Source organism: Prenolepis imparis, unplaced genomic scaffold (genome assembly GCF_030444845.1).
Source record: "Prenolepis imparis isolate NDT839.2.m4 unplaced genomic scaffold, iyPreImpa1.0 SCAF_11, whole genome shotgun sequence".
Classification (NCBI taxonomy): domain Eukaryota; kingdom Metazoa; phylum Arthropoda; class Insecta; order Hymenoptera; family Formicidae; genus Prenolepis; species Prenolepis imparis.
This window is the reverse complement of record NW_028141169.1, coordinates 10,896,862-10,917,144: the sequence shown is the minus strand read 5'-3', so window position 1 is coordinate 10,917,144 and position 20,283 is coordinate 10,896,862. Positions and strand designations below refer to the sequence as shown.

The window sequence follows — 20,283 nt, the reverse complement described above, 5'->3', positions numbered from 1 at the left end:
CGCCTTTTTTTTCTCTCCTCCTTGAAACCAAGAACTTCTTCCTGCGTCTTTGACCAAGAAGAGGGACGATGATCACCCTCGTTCGCCCTTTTCTCGGTCCACCCTTTTACCCCGTGAGCGGTCTCACGCCTCACGAATTTCCGCTTCGTCCGGCCGGGATCGATTTCCCGCGGCATTTTCCACGCCGATCGGCCCGGAAGAGAGTGTGCCCACGAGAATAGGAGCGGCGGATGCCGAGATGGGGGGAAGAGAAAGAGAGACGTCGGGGATGACGGAGGGAGAGACGCAGGGTGACAAGCGCGCTCGGAGGGGGTGAAGGACGACGTGCTGTAGGCGGTCGCGATAGGAAAACTAGGGTAGACTGTCCTTGCGCTCTCGGGTGGTTATTGGAACGTTGGCACGGCGACGCTTACCTTCGTCTATCGGGTGTCCCGTATATGCGCGATCTTTTGGCGCAAGCTTATACCATTCAAGAAAACGCGATCTAGTCTCCTCTCGAAGGAGGAAACTGAAATTCCACTCGATCGCAGAAGAAAATTAAATTTTTATTCTTAAATGCACTAAGGCATAGCAAGTTTGAGACAAATTATCGAATGAAATATACGCGCACATGTAGAGATTACGATTAATGAGGGTTTGAGATTTACGATGAAGAGTTTCGGGTTCGCGGGATCTTTGGTTTCTCTACCCCTCTCTACGATCTGGAGGAAACAAGGGGAAATGTTGAAACGTAAACTTTATGTTTGTACTTGGAGAAACGAGACGCGCGTCTTTGGTTCGGCTGAACGGAACTCTTTACGCCTCTCGAATCATTGAAATTCGATACCCGCGCGGAGGAAGCCGTAAAAACGTTTCGGGAACGTGGGATATTCGGAATATGCCGCGTATACATATATATATAAACCGGGTGTTCCGAGACAGCTGCGTGACATTCGCGCGACAGCATTATTCTGTTTTCGATTAATTCAATTTAATATTTCTCGAAATTGGATAATTATACGAAAGGGAAATCCTACATATTCCTGGGAAAATGTAATCTTTTCGAAAACATAATACCTTCTTTTTCAGTATAATATATGCATATAAATAAATAAATGAATAATGCACTTATTATTTTTTTAGATCTTAATAACTAAATATATTATTTTTTCAATATAAGATACATTTACCAAGATATTTAATATCGAAAATCGAGAGAAGGTTTCTGATTATATTTTCGCTAAGAAAAAAAATTAATTTTAAATTATCATGTAATAATTTGCTAATTTTATGACATGATTTTGCTAATATTATATATAGGAATGTACTTGATAGGCCTAGTTTTGAAAGAATCGAGCCGACAGAGTTATCACGTTGCGAGAAATGTTACGCAAGATTTATTCGTTAGGACTAGGCCGCTTGAACGCGGAACGCGCGCGATTTGCATTACGATTTGCACGCATTTATGGTGCATCATCGTCACGTGATGCGCGGCGATAATAACCATACAGGTATAAAAACATTCGTGCATATTCGAGACATATACATATATGTATATCAGCTCGCGAGGTAAAAGGTTCGTTAGGTCGGCGATATCGGAAGATACTTTTTAGTGGCTCGATCGATCTCGCGCGATCGGATCTGCTAATTAACGCTCGATAGGGACACCCTGTAAAGCAATCGATATCTCCCACAAACGGCGCATTAATTAACAACTGGCGGCTGCAATCACGACTGGAAAATAATCAGCCGACGGCCGCGCAATTCATTTCCAGCTCGCATCAAATTTTACATGCCGATTGATCGATAGGGAAGTAATGGCGCGTTGGAAAAATAAAACGAAACGCGGACGCACAGTCGACTGTATGCGAGAGTGGGTTGTATGAATTTGCGATCTGTTTTTCATCGAACATGTTTCCGATATCCATCCACCCCCGGGGCCGGCGAACGGTGAATTTGTTACGAAAGGATTTTTTAGTGAATTAGCGCGGCGGAATTAATTTATCGAAAATTACAAGTGGGAATTCGCGCTAGATTCGCGAACTCGCGATTTTGCAAGCATTTGTAAAATGAAATTTTACGTGTTGATGAATCAACAGAATCTGTTGGGAAACTTTACCCCGTAACGAGAGACCTTTGTTTCACGTTGAAAAATCTATTGTCCACGAAAACTGTTATGATAATTTTCGCAATCGCGAATCTATTGTCGGAAGAATTTTTAGCACTCAGAGGGAGAAATTGGAAGTGCAAAAACTTGTGCAATTTTGACTTCGAGATTATTATACACATTAAGATATATTTAAAATTCTTTATATCTTTCTTTTTTTTTTAAAGATAAAATTTTAAATTGGAAACTCGCTTTGTATTTAACTTTTATTCCCGATTTGTAAAGTGACATAGCAGACCAAGTTTCAGTCATAAAATTATTCAAAAAAAGATTTTAAAAAATAGTAAGAAAAATTCACAAGTCACCGAAATCTAAAAATAAAAAAAAAATCGCTTCGCTATGATGAAAAATACCGTTTGATCTATATTTGTCAGAAAATATGTATATTTTTGCACTCTCTCTTTCCATCAAAATTAGCGTTACGTTACCCGACGACGACGGAGCGAAAGAGGACACCCGTTAGATAAAGTTGAGAGACGGGAGCTACGTGTGTACGGTGCATAGAGGAAGAGCAGCGCGCGTCGCTGAATGCACCAGCCCTGACCTACATAGTAGAGCGTGTTGTGAGCTAGGTGAGCCTACGCTAGAGCCTACCTAGACCATTATAGCAACGAGACGTGGGGTGTAGCTCTCGTCCTCTCCTTCCCTCCCTTATCCCTCGTCTTTACGCTGAGAGATGCGCGTGACGGGCAAACCGTGTTAATCGTGCTCGCGCTTTTTGTTCGGATTCTGGAATCTGGACCGGAAAGGGGGAAGAAGGGGATGACACAGAGAGGGTGTATGCGATGCAACTCGAGTTTTGCTCGCATTGTGCAAAAAAAGGGAAGAGAAAGAAGTTCGAGGGTATGCAATCACACATGTGGAATCACATTGTCGTCTACTGTAATTATGACATTTCTCTCCCGTGACGAGGCATCTTTTTTCTTCGTGTTTGCAAGTCTGTCGGTAGAAACAGATTAACACGCGATGAGCATGGTAGATATAATTTTAAGCTTCTTATAGCGTATAATCACACCTGACTTATAAAACTTAAATATTTGTTATATATTATTATATATTTCGTTGTACATATATATCAACACATACCATTTTTTATAAAAATAGTAAAACTCCCCGAAAGATAGAGATAATATTTTTCGAGAGCAGCGAGTTTTTTTGGCAAATGGACTGAATTCGGTCATCACTCCGTAATGGTTTTACGACACTATTACACGGAGGGGAATATTATATCTAACCATGGCCCACTGTCACAATTACTCTCTATGTCACCGACTGACCCGCTCATTTACTCGATTCGTATTCATGCGCGCGCGCGAGGAATGCACCGACTAATGCACTTGACAAAGAGAGAGATGCAACGGTCGATGATATCGCTCGTGCCCGCGTTATTATATCATCATCGGCGACGATCCCGCGGCACGATTAACATTATGCAATACGCGCGTTTTATACGGGATGGTCGGTTACGTGCAGTACGTCGCGGTTGCACAATGCAACAATGAGACTACGTACTATTTTCCAATCCGAAGTACAATATCTCCCATCACGGTGCTCTCGCTTCAAGAGAACGACGCAACGTCGTCGCCGTCGTCGATGTTCCCAGCACTTGTCCTTGACACCCTTTTCCCCCTTATTCCCCCTTTCGCTTCTCCATAATCACTTTACGCGCGCGAATGAACGGACCTAGGTGATTCGCAAACCGGCGAGTGATTTTTTTCGGCGCAAGTTGGTTCACCGCGATCACGTAATCGAAGGAATTCTCCGGGAGTCATCGATTCCCGAAGAAGGAGGGATTCGGTTAGGAGAGGAGAAAAAAAAGGAAAGTTTGTCGCGAATACCACGACGCGAGGTAACGTTCCAATCGGATTGCGTAATTAAGAAATTAGATTCTTATGTTGTTAGCTTACATAATGAATCCTTTGCGAGAAATTACTTTGGAGTTAAATTGATGTATCCGCGCCTTCCTTTGACTCCGGGTTAATTGGACCTGTCGATTAAGCGAAACTCTTCGACGGGTGGGGATATATATAATTGTCACTCGGGAAAAGAGAACGCAAAAGACGACGTTGCACATAATATCTTTCCAAATTATACCATTTCGTTTTACATAAGAATAATGCAGTTACTCTTTTTAAAATTAAAATTATTATATAGCTGTGACAAAATAAAATAAGATGCCAAATAAAAGAAAAAGAAAGAGAGAGAGAGTTTTACTTTATCTTCGAAAAAGAAAAAAAAATTCCTTTTTTGCTGGAACATTTAATCACTAAATAGGCAGTTCGAATTGCAATAGTTAGGATTTCCCTAAAAAAGGCGAAAGGAAGCTGAAAAGAATTAACGATAGGTATGCGGAAAAAATTGTTTCTAAGGGCCAAACTGTGTCAGATTGTTCAACGGCACTGAGAAAGAAAGCGCATGCTGAATGAACATTTCTATTGGAGGGCCGAGGGAAAGTAAAAGCAGGAAAAGCGAGAGAAAGAAAAGAGAAAGCAGGAACGAGGAGAACAGGAAAGAAGAGGAGATAAGTCTAGGAGCTCCTGAACCATGTGGTGCGTTATTTGTTTCGCCCTCGACGGATACCTGAACTCCTGAACCATTCTAGACGGATACCGTTAGATGCGTGCCGATCACGATCCCGAGGGAACGGAATAACCCAGTTTCTCGCGATCCTATATACGTGTGCACGCTTTAACGGTACTTTCCGAAGGGCGGAGGGGGAAAAGGAGCCCCCGATTTTACGCCCTAATGAGAGGGGAAGGGTTGCCCACCCCCGTGAGAAAAGAATTCATCCGACCGACGCGACTCCCCTTTAAAACACACGCGCCCACTCAGGTATCTGTCTCTTTCCTCTCTCTTTCTCTCCTCGGTCCTTCCATTTCCTTTATCCAACAAATCGTTGCGGTAATATGGGTCTGTGGGGGGGGAGTCTTCTTTTGTATATAAAAACTCTTTTGTATATAAAATTGCACGTAAAATCTAATATATCAATTCTGAAAGGCAGACTACCCTAGTAGGGAGTATTGTAGCTTCTGTGTGTTTTAAACGCTTGTAAAATTTTTTTACCTTATACACTCTTTCTATAAAATATGCGAGCGTTATGTCTTTTAATATTATAGAATGAATCGGAAGCGCGCGTTTGCATTGTTCAATTAATCACTTGGAACAATCTCTATACAAATAAAATTTTTTTCGATATTTTTTTTTTATTGAAAACTTTGAACAGATCTTTGAAATCATATTGTAATGAGACACAAATAGACACGTGTTATATTGAAATGAAAAGGATGTATGTGTATCTGTATCGTTTTCTAATTTTATTTCGTATATTTCATGTAATAGTATTTCGCATCATGCTGTTACGGAAGATCTATTTATTGTATCCCATTTTTTCCCTTCCCTTCTCTTTAGAGAGAGAATTGTTTTTTTTTTACCAAAGGAAATGGGCGTACGCGTCTCGTTTGGATACAGAGCTCGTTTCTTCTGGAGCTCGATTCTCCAGGACAATGGAGAAAACCCGCTCCTCAGACAGAAGCTATTCAGAGGAAATGGGTCACGGTCGACGCTCTGTCGTTTCCATCTTTTTAAAAAGAGGAAGGAAGGTGTCAATTCAAATATAGGTCGCGGTTCGTCGACTACGGGTTAGGTCTCTCCAATTTCACAGTATCATCGTCCAAACGTTATACAATAAGGAGAATATTATCAGAACAAAAAATATAAAGTAATACTTTTTTTTACCGATTTTTTGTCGAAAGAAGCTGCAATGTGTCGCTATACGCGATTTCCAAAAAGATCTTTGGCAAATGTAAAAAAAATGCGCCCCTCCCAAATAAATATACGGAGAGCGAATGAAATAAATTAGACGACGCGACGTCGTCGATGCCGATGAAAAGGAGATTAATTAAATGACGGAAGGATCAATTCAGATGCAGTTCGAGCTGCATGAGGGCTGAAATTACGGAAAGAGAGAATGTCAGCAACACGTCCGATAGAGCTCTTTGTGTGCGCGATAACCGGGTTTCTCTTTCGCGCGAAACACCTACACGTTGTGTCAGACGTGTATATATACATTCATGCGCGCTCTTGGAGCACTCTCGGTTTCGTTGGAGGAGACCGAAGTGGGTCGCTTACTTACACACAGACACACGGGCAGCCCGTCGTTTCCGCTATCGAAACTTCCGGCTTTGGCAATCCGTTAATGTGAGAGAGACGCCTAGCGCCGTATAAATGGCTCCTTCACGCAGCCGAGTCGGGCGGCGAATTAATTGTCCTTAATTAGGGACAGGCTTATCAATCGGCTCACAAATCCGCTATTGTTTCGAAGCATTAAAATGCTGTGACCGCCTTAAATCGAGAAGGAATTACGCAACGTGCCGTGCTATTTATGAAAAGCATTTCATTCGTGAATTATATAATAATCGCTTATTATTTTTCCGCGAACATAAAAATTCATAAAAATTAAAAAAAATGAATACAGATTAACAGAGAATTTACAAAATATGTGATATAATATATAATATTATAATTTATTATAATAGAGCAAATAAGATTTAAGATTTTAATTTCTAGTATTCTAGTAATAATTATTAATATTGACTTAATTTGCTCGATAATTCTTTCTCCCTCTCGAATATTTAACGAATGTAATAATTTATGCTAATGATTAGAGCAAGTGATAGAATATTATGTGGTATACGAATTGATTTTTTTTGTGAATCGATTTTTGTTTTTAATGCTTTTTCGAACAAATTAAATTGCAAAGAGATTGAATAGAAAATGTGTCGCGAAACACAATAAGTATTTTCTGAATATTCGATAAAATATTCATGAAATATATATTTATCATATTGCGCGATACTTTTCTCTCAATTTCTCTGCAACTTAATTCTTTCCGATCTCCAACCGGATTCCATAAACGTTGAATCGACACCGTCTGTAAATCAACACTCTTGCAATGCCTTAACGACCTCGATTAGCGTCGGATTGTATTCGTCGATATCGATCGCGCGCTGTCGTGATGGAATAGCTCACTTTTGTTCTTGCGCACCTTTGTAACAATCGCGCTTCTCTTTCCGGTCATTATAATATCGCCGCATTATATGTATTTTCCTAATCCATCGTTTATCATTCTTAATTCTTTCGATTTCATAATTCACGTGGCGGTTACTCAGCTTCTGATACATAAATCGCGCATCAACTTTCACAGATGTTTTCGATAAAATTATATATACTAAAGATATGGATATATGGATATGCAATGAGTAAAAAAAATGTTAAATTTAAATATATAAACATACGGAACATTTTATATCTGAATCTCCGCATATCGCACATTTTCTTAACAATTTTTTAATAACTACGTAGAAGTATCTTATTAGAAATTTATTATAATTTAATATAATTGGATTCCTCGTAATTTTCCCCGCAATTTTCCTCCATATAATTTGTTTCCCAAAATGATAGATGTGACTTGTATTATTTCCGTTCAACGGCTCATTTAACTTGGGATGGAAAGGATTAAGTGAATCTGCTAGTAACGTGTCTTATCAATATACATAGCGATAAACGATCGCTAAATTACGTAATGACATATGCCGGCGTCCGATAATTGTGTGCCGTGTGATTAACTGAATACTGTTCATATAGCACGCGGAAACGCGAGTGGATCGATCCCACTTTATAATCGCGGTCTGCTATACGCTCACTTTAATCGTAGATATACCTACATATATATATATATAATTGGTGAGAAAAATAATTTTCTGTGTCACGTATCTTTTTATAAAATAATGTATTCTCTTTCAAGGAAAAAAAATAGCCGTAAAGATGTCCGTTCTGTTCTGCGAGTTACATTCTTACATATGAAAAAATTATGAGAATTACATTGCCATGATAAAAAAATTGAAATAAATATTATAATTTTAATTAAATATATTTTTCCATTTTTTTCCGAAATATTTCGAGACTGCGAATGCACCTGCTGCACTTGTAGAACACCGATATATGCGTTTCTCGCGGAACAGAATGACGGCCTGTTACGCTCTGTTAACACCCAGTTCTACTCCCGGAAAAAACACTTGCATATTTAGCAACGAATCGATATCATCAACGATATTCGCGTGTTCCATATGTAATAGTCCATATGTACAGTCGCATTATGCAAATTTAGCGATTTTACTATCGCTATGCAATATTTAAGCTCTTTGACACTTGTATGACAAAATAATATGATGTCGTACTGGAAATTAAAAAATAAAAAAAAATTCTAAATTAAATAATAATTAATCTTGCACTTATTATCAACGCGTTGATATTGAATAATTAAATAGAGCTATTCGTTAAATATATATCGTTCGTATTATTGTTGTGAAATAAAACAGATGTATTTTTCAACAAGGATTCGCAGTAGATTCGAGCTTCGCGTCGTTCTCGGAGATCGATCGATGTCATAATATCTCTGGGGCTCTGGTGTGTGTTTTCGGGTTTTCGCATGATCGCCGTGGGCGAATCCGGATTTCGGTCGTGTGAAATAATAAGCGTGCGCGCTCGCCTCCTTTCTCGACGCGACACAAAGTGGAAATGTGTCCTCGCTCGCATATACATATGTACGTACGAGGCGTGTACTTGCGTACTCTTTCGTATACATACACAAACACGCAGAAGTTGCCGCTTCTCGACGCGGCATGTCGGACGCACGTGATGTCACATAGAAAGAGAGAGTCGTTACCGTTACGCAATGCCCGGCCGCACCGGGACACGCGTCTGTGCGTGTGCGAGAAAGTTGCGTGGCCCGGCCAAACGCTGACCTTACATACTGTTCGCACATACATATGCATATGCATACGCATATGTATACATATGCGCGCTCGTAAGCGCTACGAACGTTTCGTAGACCCATTTCGACGCCATTCGATACGGCCTTTCAAGTAATTTTCGTCAATGTGTGATAACAGAAATACATGTGTATTTTTCTTACTCTCATAATTGCAGGAAAATATTTTTTATTTAAATCAATTTTTTTTTAATATCAATACTTTCGAACGCATATAGATAATATATCTGATTTTGTTTAATTTTGTCTATTTTCGATATTGATAAGAAACATTTTTTAACAGATATGATGAATATTTGAGCGTAATGACACTTTACTGTTCTGCAAATAATAATTATGTGCAATTTATTCTAAAAATACACATGTGTAAAATGGTAAAAATAGAAAATAATTACTCTAGTTAACTTTATTCTTTAAAAAAAAATGTAAAAGGACAAAGTGATAAATACTTATCTTATTTCGATATAAATACTTGAAGAAAGAGAGAGAGAGAGTTTCTACGTACAATTGTATATTTATCAAGATTGGCGATATATATGTGTCGACTGGTATTTTCCTCTCTAGTTACTCCAACAATAATTTCGTGCTCGATTTTAATAGTTTCGTTACGGCGATTAAAATCGTGCGATGCATATTAATTTACGATCAGATCGAATGGTACCTGAGCGAGCGAGCGAGCGAGCGAAACCGATCTCGGGCTTTTAGAAACTATGAAAACCGGGACGTGGTAACGGTGATTACGGTGAAACCTTGCCGGAGCATGTCGATACCAGCGGAAGTCGGCTTCTGGTTCTTACGAGTGAAACGGGCAGGAAGCGCGTAGAAGGTGAAAACGCCGTGAAAACTATATACCTCGCGTATAAGATCGACTTGAAAGCCGTCCGCGCGTTCGATGTGGCTATTAGACACCTACATCCCTCTGCGTCTATGTGTGTGTGTGTCACATTCGAGGGCGCGAGTCAATGCCAAGTAAGGTCACACTCTACTCCCGCGTTTCCGGTGGTGGGCGAGTAAAACTTATCTCCCGTTCGCGAGAAGCCGCGAGTTATTTCCGTACACATCGCGCGATTTATATCTCGATCCATCATTTCGAGATGTTGCCAAGTCGGAAGGAAACAACATCTTGACATCTCGAGATAAAAGTCCACAGTCACTTTCCAGGCTTTAAAAGAGACACACGACTGAAACTAATAATAACTAATTATAAGAGAAGAATGTACTTTTGACGTTTTAATTTTTTCCAACCGCGATCACCCTTTCTTATGTTCGCGGAAGTGGATTGTAGCGAATGACAAAAGCTCGTTGAGAATCGATTAAATCTTTACGCGCGTGATGGAAATGCGAGACGACGCATTAGGCCCATCCCGTTGGGCCTTGTAAAGGAATGCAGCGGTAAAACGAAGCGTTTTCGAACAATGACGGGGCTATTTACTTCCGGGAGCCTTGAAGCCGTTCATAGGATAAATTCTATTTTTTTGCGGTAGGCTTCTAAAAATAAATGTTGCGAATATATTTTGTTAACTCACAGAATTTTGATTGAAAAAAACCAACAATCTGCGTTTTATATATATATATATATATAATTTAACAATAAATTATATACGTTGAAAAATATATCAATATGATTTAACCGGGCAGTCATGATTTCGATCGTAATTATCGAGTCGACTCATGAATCTCAGGCCACTATGACATCATAATCCCCCATCGATTTGGTACGTGAATGATTTTCGTACTTGTAAACACTATTAAGGTAATATTAAATTTCTCACAGCTACGGCAAGTTTTGCCGAAATAGAAATAACGCGATATCTTATTCTATGTTAAAATCGAGTTATAATTTTTTTTTAAATTATAGCACAGATTAATGACTAAATTAATTTTTCCGTTGTAAATATTGCGTAACGCGAATTAGAGGGAAAAAATATTGCACTCTTCGTTCCGTGGCGCCTCGCAAATAACTCGCATCCGCGATTATTGTAATGTTGCGGCTCTTACGAAGCCGCAAGGATATGCAATTTTGTATATAGCGGAGGTGAATATTATTCATGGGAATACCGGTCTCTCTGTAATCTGCTGTACTACCGCGGCACATTAAATGCCAGTTTTTATACAATTTGATGTGCGATCCTTAAACGGTCCCTCCCGATTTGTACACATGTTACATCAACGCAGAGATGCGTTCTTATACGGATACATCATCGTAAAACAGTGAAAATTTTTGCACATTTGCAAACTTGTGATTTATTTTAGCAGGCACTATATTGCAGCTCTTAATCTCAAAACAGTAATAAGAATAGATCGCAGAATTATTAGATGACAAAAGTAGATATATGAGCTTTTAGCTACGGTGATTTAAAAAAGCTGACATTAATTGTCACAATTGAGCAAAATAAAATCTTTAAATTGCGCGACTAAAATAAATACTCCATCTCGATCGCGCGAAGATATTATTTTCTTAATCCATCTCGTAACTCCGAAACGAGACACGACAAGAGATCCGCGTCGTTGCATAACAACACGATCCTCGCCGACCTTCCGAGAAGCTAGGAGAGACGAACATTCACCGAGCTCGAGAGATTTCGCGAGAGAGAATTGGAAAATCGATCTCGAGGATTCGATCGTCAGAGTTTTGCCGTTATTTTCCACGGCGGGGGATTTTTCGGGTCCGCTGCCGCGAGAAATTGCTTAATGAAGCCGCGCCGCCTGAAAGGAAGGTAGAAACGTTGCAGTGGGTCAAGGAGAGACGCCGGCTTTCACTTCCTCTCGACGCGAGCTCCTCGAGAGAGAGAGAACGCCTCCTGGAGTCGCGGCCTTTTTTTTTTTTTTTTTTTTTTCTCCTGCGCGCACGTTTTTCCTTCCCCTCGTGAGAACATTTATTCCGCCTATGATTACGCTCGATTATTTCGATCGACGGGAGAGGATGTGTTTACGGTAAGATCTTAATGCACGCTTCCCCCCAAATTGATCCACTTAACCTGGACGGGCGATCCGCGATATAATGCACGGGTCACGATAAGCAGCTTATCTTGGTGCATCATTTCTCGTTCATTAATGAGGATGAGTCGGTGCTTCGATCTTTGTAACGCAGCGAATAAAAATTATGCTGGACTTTAATTTCTGAGATAAATCGTTAACTCCCACTTTTGATATTTCCCTTTCTAAAAAAAGGCATGTTAAATAATATGTAAAAAATATTAAAATAGTAATATTTGGTAAATAATATATTATAATACTTTATCCGCGATTAATATTTTTTGACAGAAATCAGCTGATAACTATCAAAAATATTAATCGAGTTTAAAGTATTATAACATATTATTTAAAACATATTGTTTTATTTAATTTTATTTTGAACAAACTGTCAAACTACTAACTCTCGCGATGACAGTCTCTCGATGCTACGAATATAACGCACAATGCGAATCGAGACAGTCAATAAGACTTAACATGCCTTTTTTAGAAAGGGATGATCTAATACTTTCAACTCAATCGAAATAAACAATTTCTCACTCACCGATACGTGCAATTGCGGAGTTGTAGTACACAGCACACACATTGATCTGAAAACAAAATATTCAAATTATGTATATACATGTGTGTGTGTGTTCTTTTTAACATAAAATCGAAAAATGGCGCGTAGCGCGCGCTTGTGTTGTTCTAGTATTATTAAATATTATTACAAGATTTCTCAATCTTCATCGATATTTCGCGAAAGCCGAGCGATTATTATCTTTCGAATTCAGATAGATATTGCTAAAACGCGATACAATTTCACTTTATACAAATAAAATTAAGCAAGACGCGAGGAAAGTGCGAGGAAAAAGATTGTGTCTAATGCATACTGCATAAAAAAGTCAACATCAAAAACATTCCATCCGCATTAAGATATTTCATTCATTCAGTGTTTATCTAGCTTAGAGAAATCATATTTTTTTCGTTCTCATTTATTTAATCCTTTATCTCATTATCTGTTGCAGTGGACACAAGGGAAGTCCAACCGCACGACACGGGCGAGAAGGAACTGGGTCTCGCGAGCGTGAAAGTGGAGCCGGGATCCACCAGCGCGACTACCACCAGTAGCACGGGAACCCGTCTGCTCCACGGGATCCTCTCCCAGCATCCCCAGCAACACGGCCTGGGGTTGCAGAACGGATACGGCCGACACTTGGCCGGTCATGCTCAGATGGGCCAGCCTTACACTACTGCCGCCATCGCCACGAGTACGCCAGGTAAGGCACACTCGACTTTGAAAACCTTTTAGAAACGTTGATGAGATTTCTGGATAAGACTAGCAATCACAGATTGCAGATCGCGAGATAATTTCGACGTGATGTCGAAAAAATGGGATCGGAAATAGAAAAAATGAAAGAGGAATTCGATAAATTCCAAACGAAGTGTATAATGTAATATTAGAGAAAAAAATTAAGTCACACAAAAAAGGATATATATGATGACAGATTTATAATAGGATATATAAAACATGACGTTAAAAAATGTGATAAAATAGAAAAAGTAGACGATCGTAATATTTAGAATGTTTGACATCTCCTGAAGAAATATTTCAGGATTTAATCGCATTGTCGATATTATTTTAGTATTTAAGGAAATAAATTTGTAATTAATACAAATATGATGTCATATTTTATATTTTGATGTCATATTTTTTTATTTTGATACAGTTATTTTTAAGCTTCAATTTTGCAATATATGTATATATCTAAAAAAATTTCGTAGAATATGTTTATATGGAAAAAAAATATCACAATCGAGCTGAAAGGAATAACTTTTGTGGACGATTGACATTTGCATAAAATAAGACGACGATTTCCGTTAATTATCGGAACACGATAAATCAAGGCGCGAGACAGCTCTCTTGTAATGACTTATTACCGAAGTGACAATCACGGATCACGTTTCGTCGAATAATTGCATCGTCGCGATCGCGCTCGTGCTATTATTTCGTTAATTGACCGAGAAGCGGAACGATCAAGCAAGAAGAAAACCGATCTCCGCGCGATTTCTGAAAGAACAATTATAATCGCGCGCGCGAAAAGCGGAAAGCACTCCAACGAAAGCAAAATAAACGATTTCCGCGTTCGTAGTTTGAAATTGGGATTAGTGGAGCAGCAGCAGAGTCGATTTCACAAAAGTTGCATATCGCGCAATGATAAAACCGCTCACCGAGCAGTTGCATTTCGCCAGGAATTCGTGCATTAAATCGATTCTCAAAATATACTCGACCCGATCGTTGCATAAAGCGGCGAATTCGCGGATATCGGCTTGCATAACGCGACAACGACGACGACAGTAATGACGAGAGAGAGGACAGGTCCTGTCCGACAGGAGAAAGAGAGCGATGACTCGTGCAGGATCCTTCAGGACCCGTTCGAGACGGTTAGCCGCGTCGCGAGGGAGACAGAGGGGAAAGGGGAGAGAACCGTGGGAAGAGCGAGCGATATGCATACCCAATGACCGGATGACCTTCGCCCGTTGCATAAAGATGCCTTTAATTGACGGCGCGCGCGAGAACACGTTCGAGACACGGCTCGGCGACGTTCGATAAAGCCGAGCGAGCGAGGGAGCGAGCTCTCTGGACCGTCTCGATGGAACATCTAATTTGTTTAAAGCGACGCGCGACTTTAATTCAGGGTCCGTCGAACAGCCGAACCCAGGTCGATCCATCGTCATATTACGAGTAATATCGAATGGCGGTGAATTCGATAGCTGTGACATATTTAGCAAAGTATTCGTTGTTCTATATAAATCGAAACGATGGTCGCACTTTAGTTAGGTGTGTATGTACATTCTGATGACGTCAAGAGAGAGGATTATATTGAAATTTCCGGGGCAAACTTATAACTTTTTTTGAAACTGATGAAAAAGCAATATATTGAAAAAAATGTGTGCACAGGAAAAATAATGAACAGAAAATTAGCTGGGAAGGAAATAATTTTAAGAATGTAAATAAAAGTCGCACTGGTATTTTTTAAAATTTCTAAATATCTATCTATCTATTTAGAAAAGAAATAAAATATTTGTTCTCTAATAAATACATTATAAATATTCTTGACTTTTACAATTCTTTATACAAGCGCTTTTGGTCTTTTTTGCATTGAATTCTTTCAACGAAGTAATAATTTCGAGAAGATAGCGCGACTCTTATTTTCAACACGACAAATAATCTCTCCCCGAAGCGCCTTTCATTTATTCTGCTCTTTTGCGCGAAACTGTATCGGTCGGGGAGATTAATTGACGATGTCGCGCCTTATCGGTAGCCCTAAACTCTGCTGTCGGCTATTTATCACAGAGGACGCGTCCCCTTCCTTTGTTTCATGCCGTCGTCGGCCGGAAGCAGGAAGCGGATCACTGCCAGCGAGCCCAGCGGACAGCGGAGTCAGCGATGTCGAGTCCAGCACATCCTCCGGCGGCAACGAGGACGCGAATCTCTTATTGAAAGCCAGGCTCAATCCTAATTCGTCCCTCCAGCCGGGTATGGCGTCTCATCACTCTCATCTGTCGTCGGGTGAGTTCGATTTTTATCTTATCTCGATCATTAACAACACGCTTAACTCGTATTTAAGATCGTAATTGCAAAGACTTTTAAAATTGAATCATAATTGCCTCTATCTTCCAAAGATCTCGTATCGATACCAGGATTGTTTTTCACAAATAATGCATAATTATCTATCGCGCTAAAAATTAGATATTTAAAGGAGGATTAATTTTTTTTTAAATATTAATTTAAATTAATACAATTTAAAAGATTTGTCAAAACGCTTATAAGCTTTGCGTTTCTAATGAGATAAAATTCGACGAACGGGAGATCGAAGTCATTAAAATTCGCGCGACACATTTCGATTCGGGATTTGTGTGAGACTTTCTTATCGAGCGCCTGTATCGATTGTTCGATAGCAGCACTCGGCAGGTCGGCCTGTCACAGCCCCGGCGTTTACCCGTCGACGGCGACCTTTCTGCCGCCCTCCTACCATCCGCATCAGCATCATCCCTCCCAGTATCATCCGCATCGGGGGAGCTCGCCGCACCATCAGCACAGCAACCACACCATGGGTTCGACGATGGGGCCGCCCCACCATCACCACCACCACCATCAAACGCAGAGTCTGCAGCACTTGCATTACCGTCAGCCACCCTCGCGTAAGTTCAAACTCTGAATTTTTCATGACGTATCGTCATTATATGCGCGATTTTCCGCCGAGAAAATTTCCGACTTTGAAATTGATAGTATTCTTAGTCGATTACGAACGATAGACGAACAGTAATGGCGATGATATATTTCTTAGACGGCGACTCCGTGAAATTTCTGTCGCGTAGAGAAATAACAAATCGCTTTGACAAATCTTGAAATTTAAAAATCTCACGAATGTATCTCGCTCTTTATATAGAGCGCGATAGAACGATCGGAATAGATTTTCTAAGCGGATTCGGGCTGAACTTAGAATAAGGCGGGCCTTTTCTTTGACCTCGTTTACTATCGTCGGCAATTTCGACGATAACGAATGTATCTCTCGTTCCCATCGCGATCGATCGGCGGTCGAAAGGTGGGGAAAAGAGAGAGAGAGAGACGGGAAGAAAGTGTTCGATGAAACAGTGATTTCGGTATCTCGCGTCTGGCATCTAAAACCTGGATCGTCGTGACGTAACGACGATTCTCGGTAGCCCGAGTTTATTTCGACTTCGCAGGGATATCGATTCGATCGTCGCCGACCAACCAAACGCGGTGGAATATTCTCGCTTTTGACGGATTATCATGCACGCGAGGGGGTTAAATGTAAAAGTAATACGGTCCCCCGATGATCCTGAGCGGTTTAACGAGATACCGTTTTTAATCTTCGAAACGTCAGTCTTTTTCGTCCAGTGGTAATGTAAGTTTCCGTTTTAGTCGCGAAAGTTTGTTCTTTTTTCTTCTCGGTGAATGTGCGGTGAACTGTGACAAAAAAAAGTATTACGCTACCAAATCGGTGACTGGGTGAATATTTATATATCTTCGTCGAGTATGTCAAACGCGGCGGCTCTTGTAAAAGCTGATTGACGTGAAATATGAAAAACTCGGGGTAGGCGGCCATTTTTAGCCGCATCAACTTCCGCGAAACGCGCCGCTGCAGCTCGTAAATAAAGTGATTGCGAGTCCAGATGCGGATGTCTATTATATTCCTATTTCACCTTTAATACTTCTTGAAACACTTCTATTTCCATTTATTTCTAAAATAGCGGAGTGGTTTCTAATAGCACATACGAAACCGTATTTAGTTTCGAACGTATAAAAAATAGCTGACACTTTTTATTTAATTTATCGCTTTATAACCCGGTGACACAATTCTCTTTTTGGTAAACAAAGCTTTATATAACTTTCTTTATTTATGTTGATTCGAAACTGATGATTAACATCGAGAATGCCAAAGATACCGTCTGCTACATAAAATAAATTAATTAAAATTAATAAAAATTAATCTCTCAGACAAAGATTTTCTCCGAGAGAAAGGGAAAGATAAAGTTTTCTAGTAGACAAAAAGAGCCAATACAATATTTAATCCGCGTATCTCGATTTAATGGAGAAGTTGCACCGAGTTTCTTATATGAGAAGGCAGGAAACGACCGCGATCTAGTCAGTTTCTGAAACCGAAATCGCGAGCGGGAGAAGAAACACTTCCTCCGCGCGGCAGATGCCAAGTGAAAGGATTTCGCGTCGCGCGGGAAAAACGCGCGATGAAAAGTGCGAACGTTCGCCATCGTCGTCCCCGATGCACGATGCTTCGCGCGTCTCTCGTTCTCGTGACCCACTTGACGTTCTCCGATTCGACGGCCCAGATTTGCTTCCCGTTGCCGTCGCCGAAGCATTTCCGTCTACGCGCGCGATTTTCTCTTTCGATGCTCCCTCGCGATCTCCCGTCGACCATTTTTTTTCCCACTAATATATTCTCGTGATTAGATACTCTTACACATTTTTTGTTCGCATCTGTCAAATTTAATTCGTTAAAAATGTGTTTTTTTAAGTAAACTTTTGAATAAAAATTTAACAAAAGTAGAAAAGATTAATTATATGTGATTCAATTACGAGGGGCAGTAAAATTAATAATATTTATTATTTCTCGGCCGCGCGATTTCGCGAAATCTCTCCTCTCGTTCGCCATTAAATCGGGGTTCGATTCGAATCCAATCTCGGCAGCTGATCTCGTCGACATCTGGCATCGCGTGATTCTAGAGGAGACAGGCGCTCTCGGATCGGCGCCAAGGTTGATTTCTTGACGTGCGCGGGTCGCGCGGATGGAAAGTCGTCGACGCGCTCTTCACAAATCGCGGTGAAATTCTCTGCGTGCGAGCACGGAGTATCAATTATCGCGGCGAAAAGAAGAGAAAAGAGAGGCAGGCAGCCGCGCGTCGAACGGAAGCGGCAGCGTGTTGCATTTTATTATCATCGTAGGCTGCAATTCCCGCCGCGTCGGTCTCGACAATGAGATCGAACTTTCCCTAATTGAAAATATCTCGCGTACGAGAGACTCTGCCTTTAACCTCCTTTTTATTTCGCTCCTCGTCGTTTTGGTCGGAGGAAAAAATTGCCAGCTGCATCTCCGGCCGTATCTTTGAAATGTCACTTGTGCCTCTAGATAATATAATCGATTGTATAAGAACGTATTGATAAAAATTTGCATAGTTCCAAGTAACAAAACCGTGTTTTTTTTTTTTTTTTAACGATGCAGTTAATGACTAGCGACTAATTCATAAATCTTTTAAAAAAAACGTCGCAAAAATAGAAGCGAAACAACAGGTTCTGTCATAATCTTATTTTAATACTCGTATGAAATTTGACATCTTATTGGTTCCTTTCGATTAAGCGAAGAAATTATATAAATCGCGGTGAAAAGCGTTACAACCTCGTATTCATTATGATTTTCTCACTCATCGTGCTCCAAATCTGACAGCTAATAGGAGAAATGCTAGTTTCTTTCTTCATCTTCTAAAAATTCGATTTTATCTCGTTCGCGATCGAATTAAACGAAGAAAAAAAAAAATATTTGTCGAAAGAGATCCGGGACCGAAAAAAAACACATTAAAATAAAAATTGATTAAATCTTTTAATATAAATTATGAAAAAAATATCACCTGTGCTTTGTCGCGCACGTTATATTTTAGTTTTAAATTTTGTAAGAGAAACGCAAGGAAGGGGACCTATTTTCCTTTTTTCCCTCCTCTTTTTCTCACGAAAGGAGGAGGATGCTGCTGGCATAAAGTTTGGAAAGTAAGGGACACAAAAATGCCGTAACGACACTGCGCCTCGATTCGCCGCGCCGCGCTTCGAGTAAAAGTGTGCCAGATTGTATAATCGAACGTGAATAAGCAAAATGTTACGCCATAGCGATTTGGTAACGTCGCCGGTCCCCTCCCTCCCTCCCCATTTCGTCGGGCACGGCCGTGTTCCCATTGCGGTAGACGCAACGATTCGCGCGGGCGGTGATGGTGGACAGGAGAAAATTCAACCTGTTAAGGCCAGACATGTAGGAAATGGTATATTTGAAATAAAAAAAAGTATCAGCTATTTTTTTCCTGCTCGATTTTAAAACGGTTAAATATAATAATTTTATTTGTACGATAAAACTAGATGATTGTACGTTAATTAAAATATCTAATTAATTTTACTGAATGAGAAATAAATATTTCAGGCGTGTATAAAAAGATATTGTCAAAGATTTAAAATAATTAATCGAGATAATTGGTGAAATATATATTTAATGAAGATAGTTGCGACGAATAATTAGTCTAATTATGAATTTAAATATTTCCAAAAAAATGGTGTTAGTAAAATTCGGAGATTTATATTTAACTTTGATAGTCAACCGCGAGTTTGTACAGAAATGTGCTTAAATACTCTCGTTGTTCGCGAGAAGAAATAACGCGCGTTAACTATAGCTCGTAGGAATAAACTATGATTTAATGGAATTCTGTTCACGCTGATGAATCTCTCTATCTCTCTTCCTCCCTGTCGACAGCGACTCGCTGCTGCTGCTGCGTCGAATAAATCTCTTCGGATTCGGATCATGCAACCGGCCACTGCACCGCGAAGTATGTATATATCCGCGAGAATTCGCAGGCTGCCAAAAGCGCGATTTTCCGCGATTTCGCCGAAGCCAATTGGCCATCGGCCTCTTTTATCTAGATCACCGTTACCGCGCAAATATTGCGCAACATCGAGTAAGGGAGATGATGCATAACGATCCTCCCAGGGATATTCGAAAACGAGCCCGGGTCGTTTTCAGCTTTCAAACTTTCTCCTCGACCACCTCGGAATCTT

At 40.1% G+C, this 20,283-nt stretch overlaps 2 protein-coding genes across 13 annotated transcripts in view; one reads left to right on the top strand and one right to left on the bottom strand.

Moving 5' to 3' along the window:
• Lsm11 (U6 snRNA-associated Sm-like protein LSm11) overlaps positions 1-20,283 on the bottom strand; it is a 155,850-nt gene that overhangs the window by 102,165 nt on the left and 33,402 nt on the right. Inside the window, exon 4 of the mRNA XM_083050050.1 lies at positions 12,493-12,538. Coding sequence (XP_082906176.1) covers positions 12,493-12,538 — 46 coding nt within the window. The remainder of the gene's footprint in view (positions 1-12,492; positions 12,539-20,283) is intronic.
• The window catches only part of Eip74ef (Ecdysone-induced protein E74), a 190,583-nt gene that overhangs the window by 142,323 nt on the left and 27,977 nt on the right, over positions 1-20,283 (top strand). For 7 of the 12 annotated variants that reach the window (XM_083050039.1, XM_083050032.1, XM_083050030.1 and 4 more), the window contains 3 exons: positions 12,956-13,207; positions 15,331-15,501; positions 15,891-16,133. In XM_083050039.1, the coding sequence (XP_082906165.1) occupies positions 12,956-13,207; positions 15,331-15,501; positions 15,891-16,133 (666 nt within the window). The remainder of the gene's footprint in view (positions 1-12,955; positions 13,208-15,330; positions 15,502-15,890; positions 16,134-20,283) is intronic. The other 5 variants (XM_083050035.1, XM_083050041.1, XM_083050037.1 and 2 more) reach the window with 4 other exon arrangements.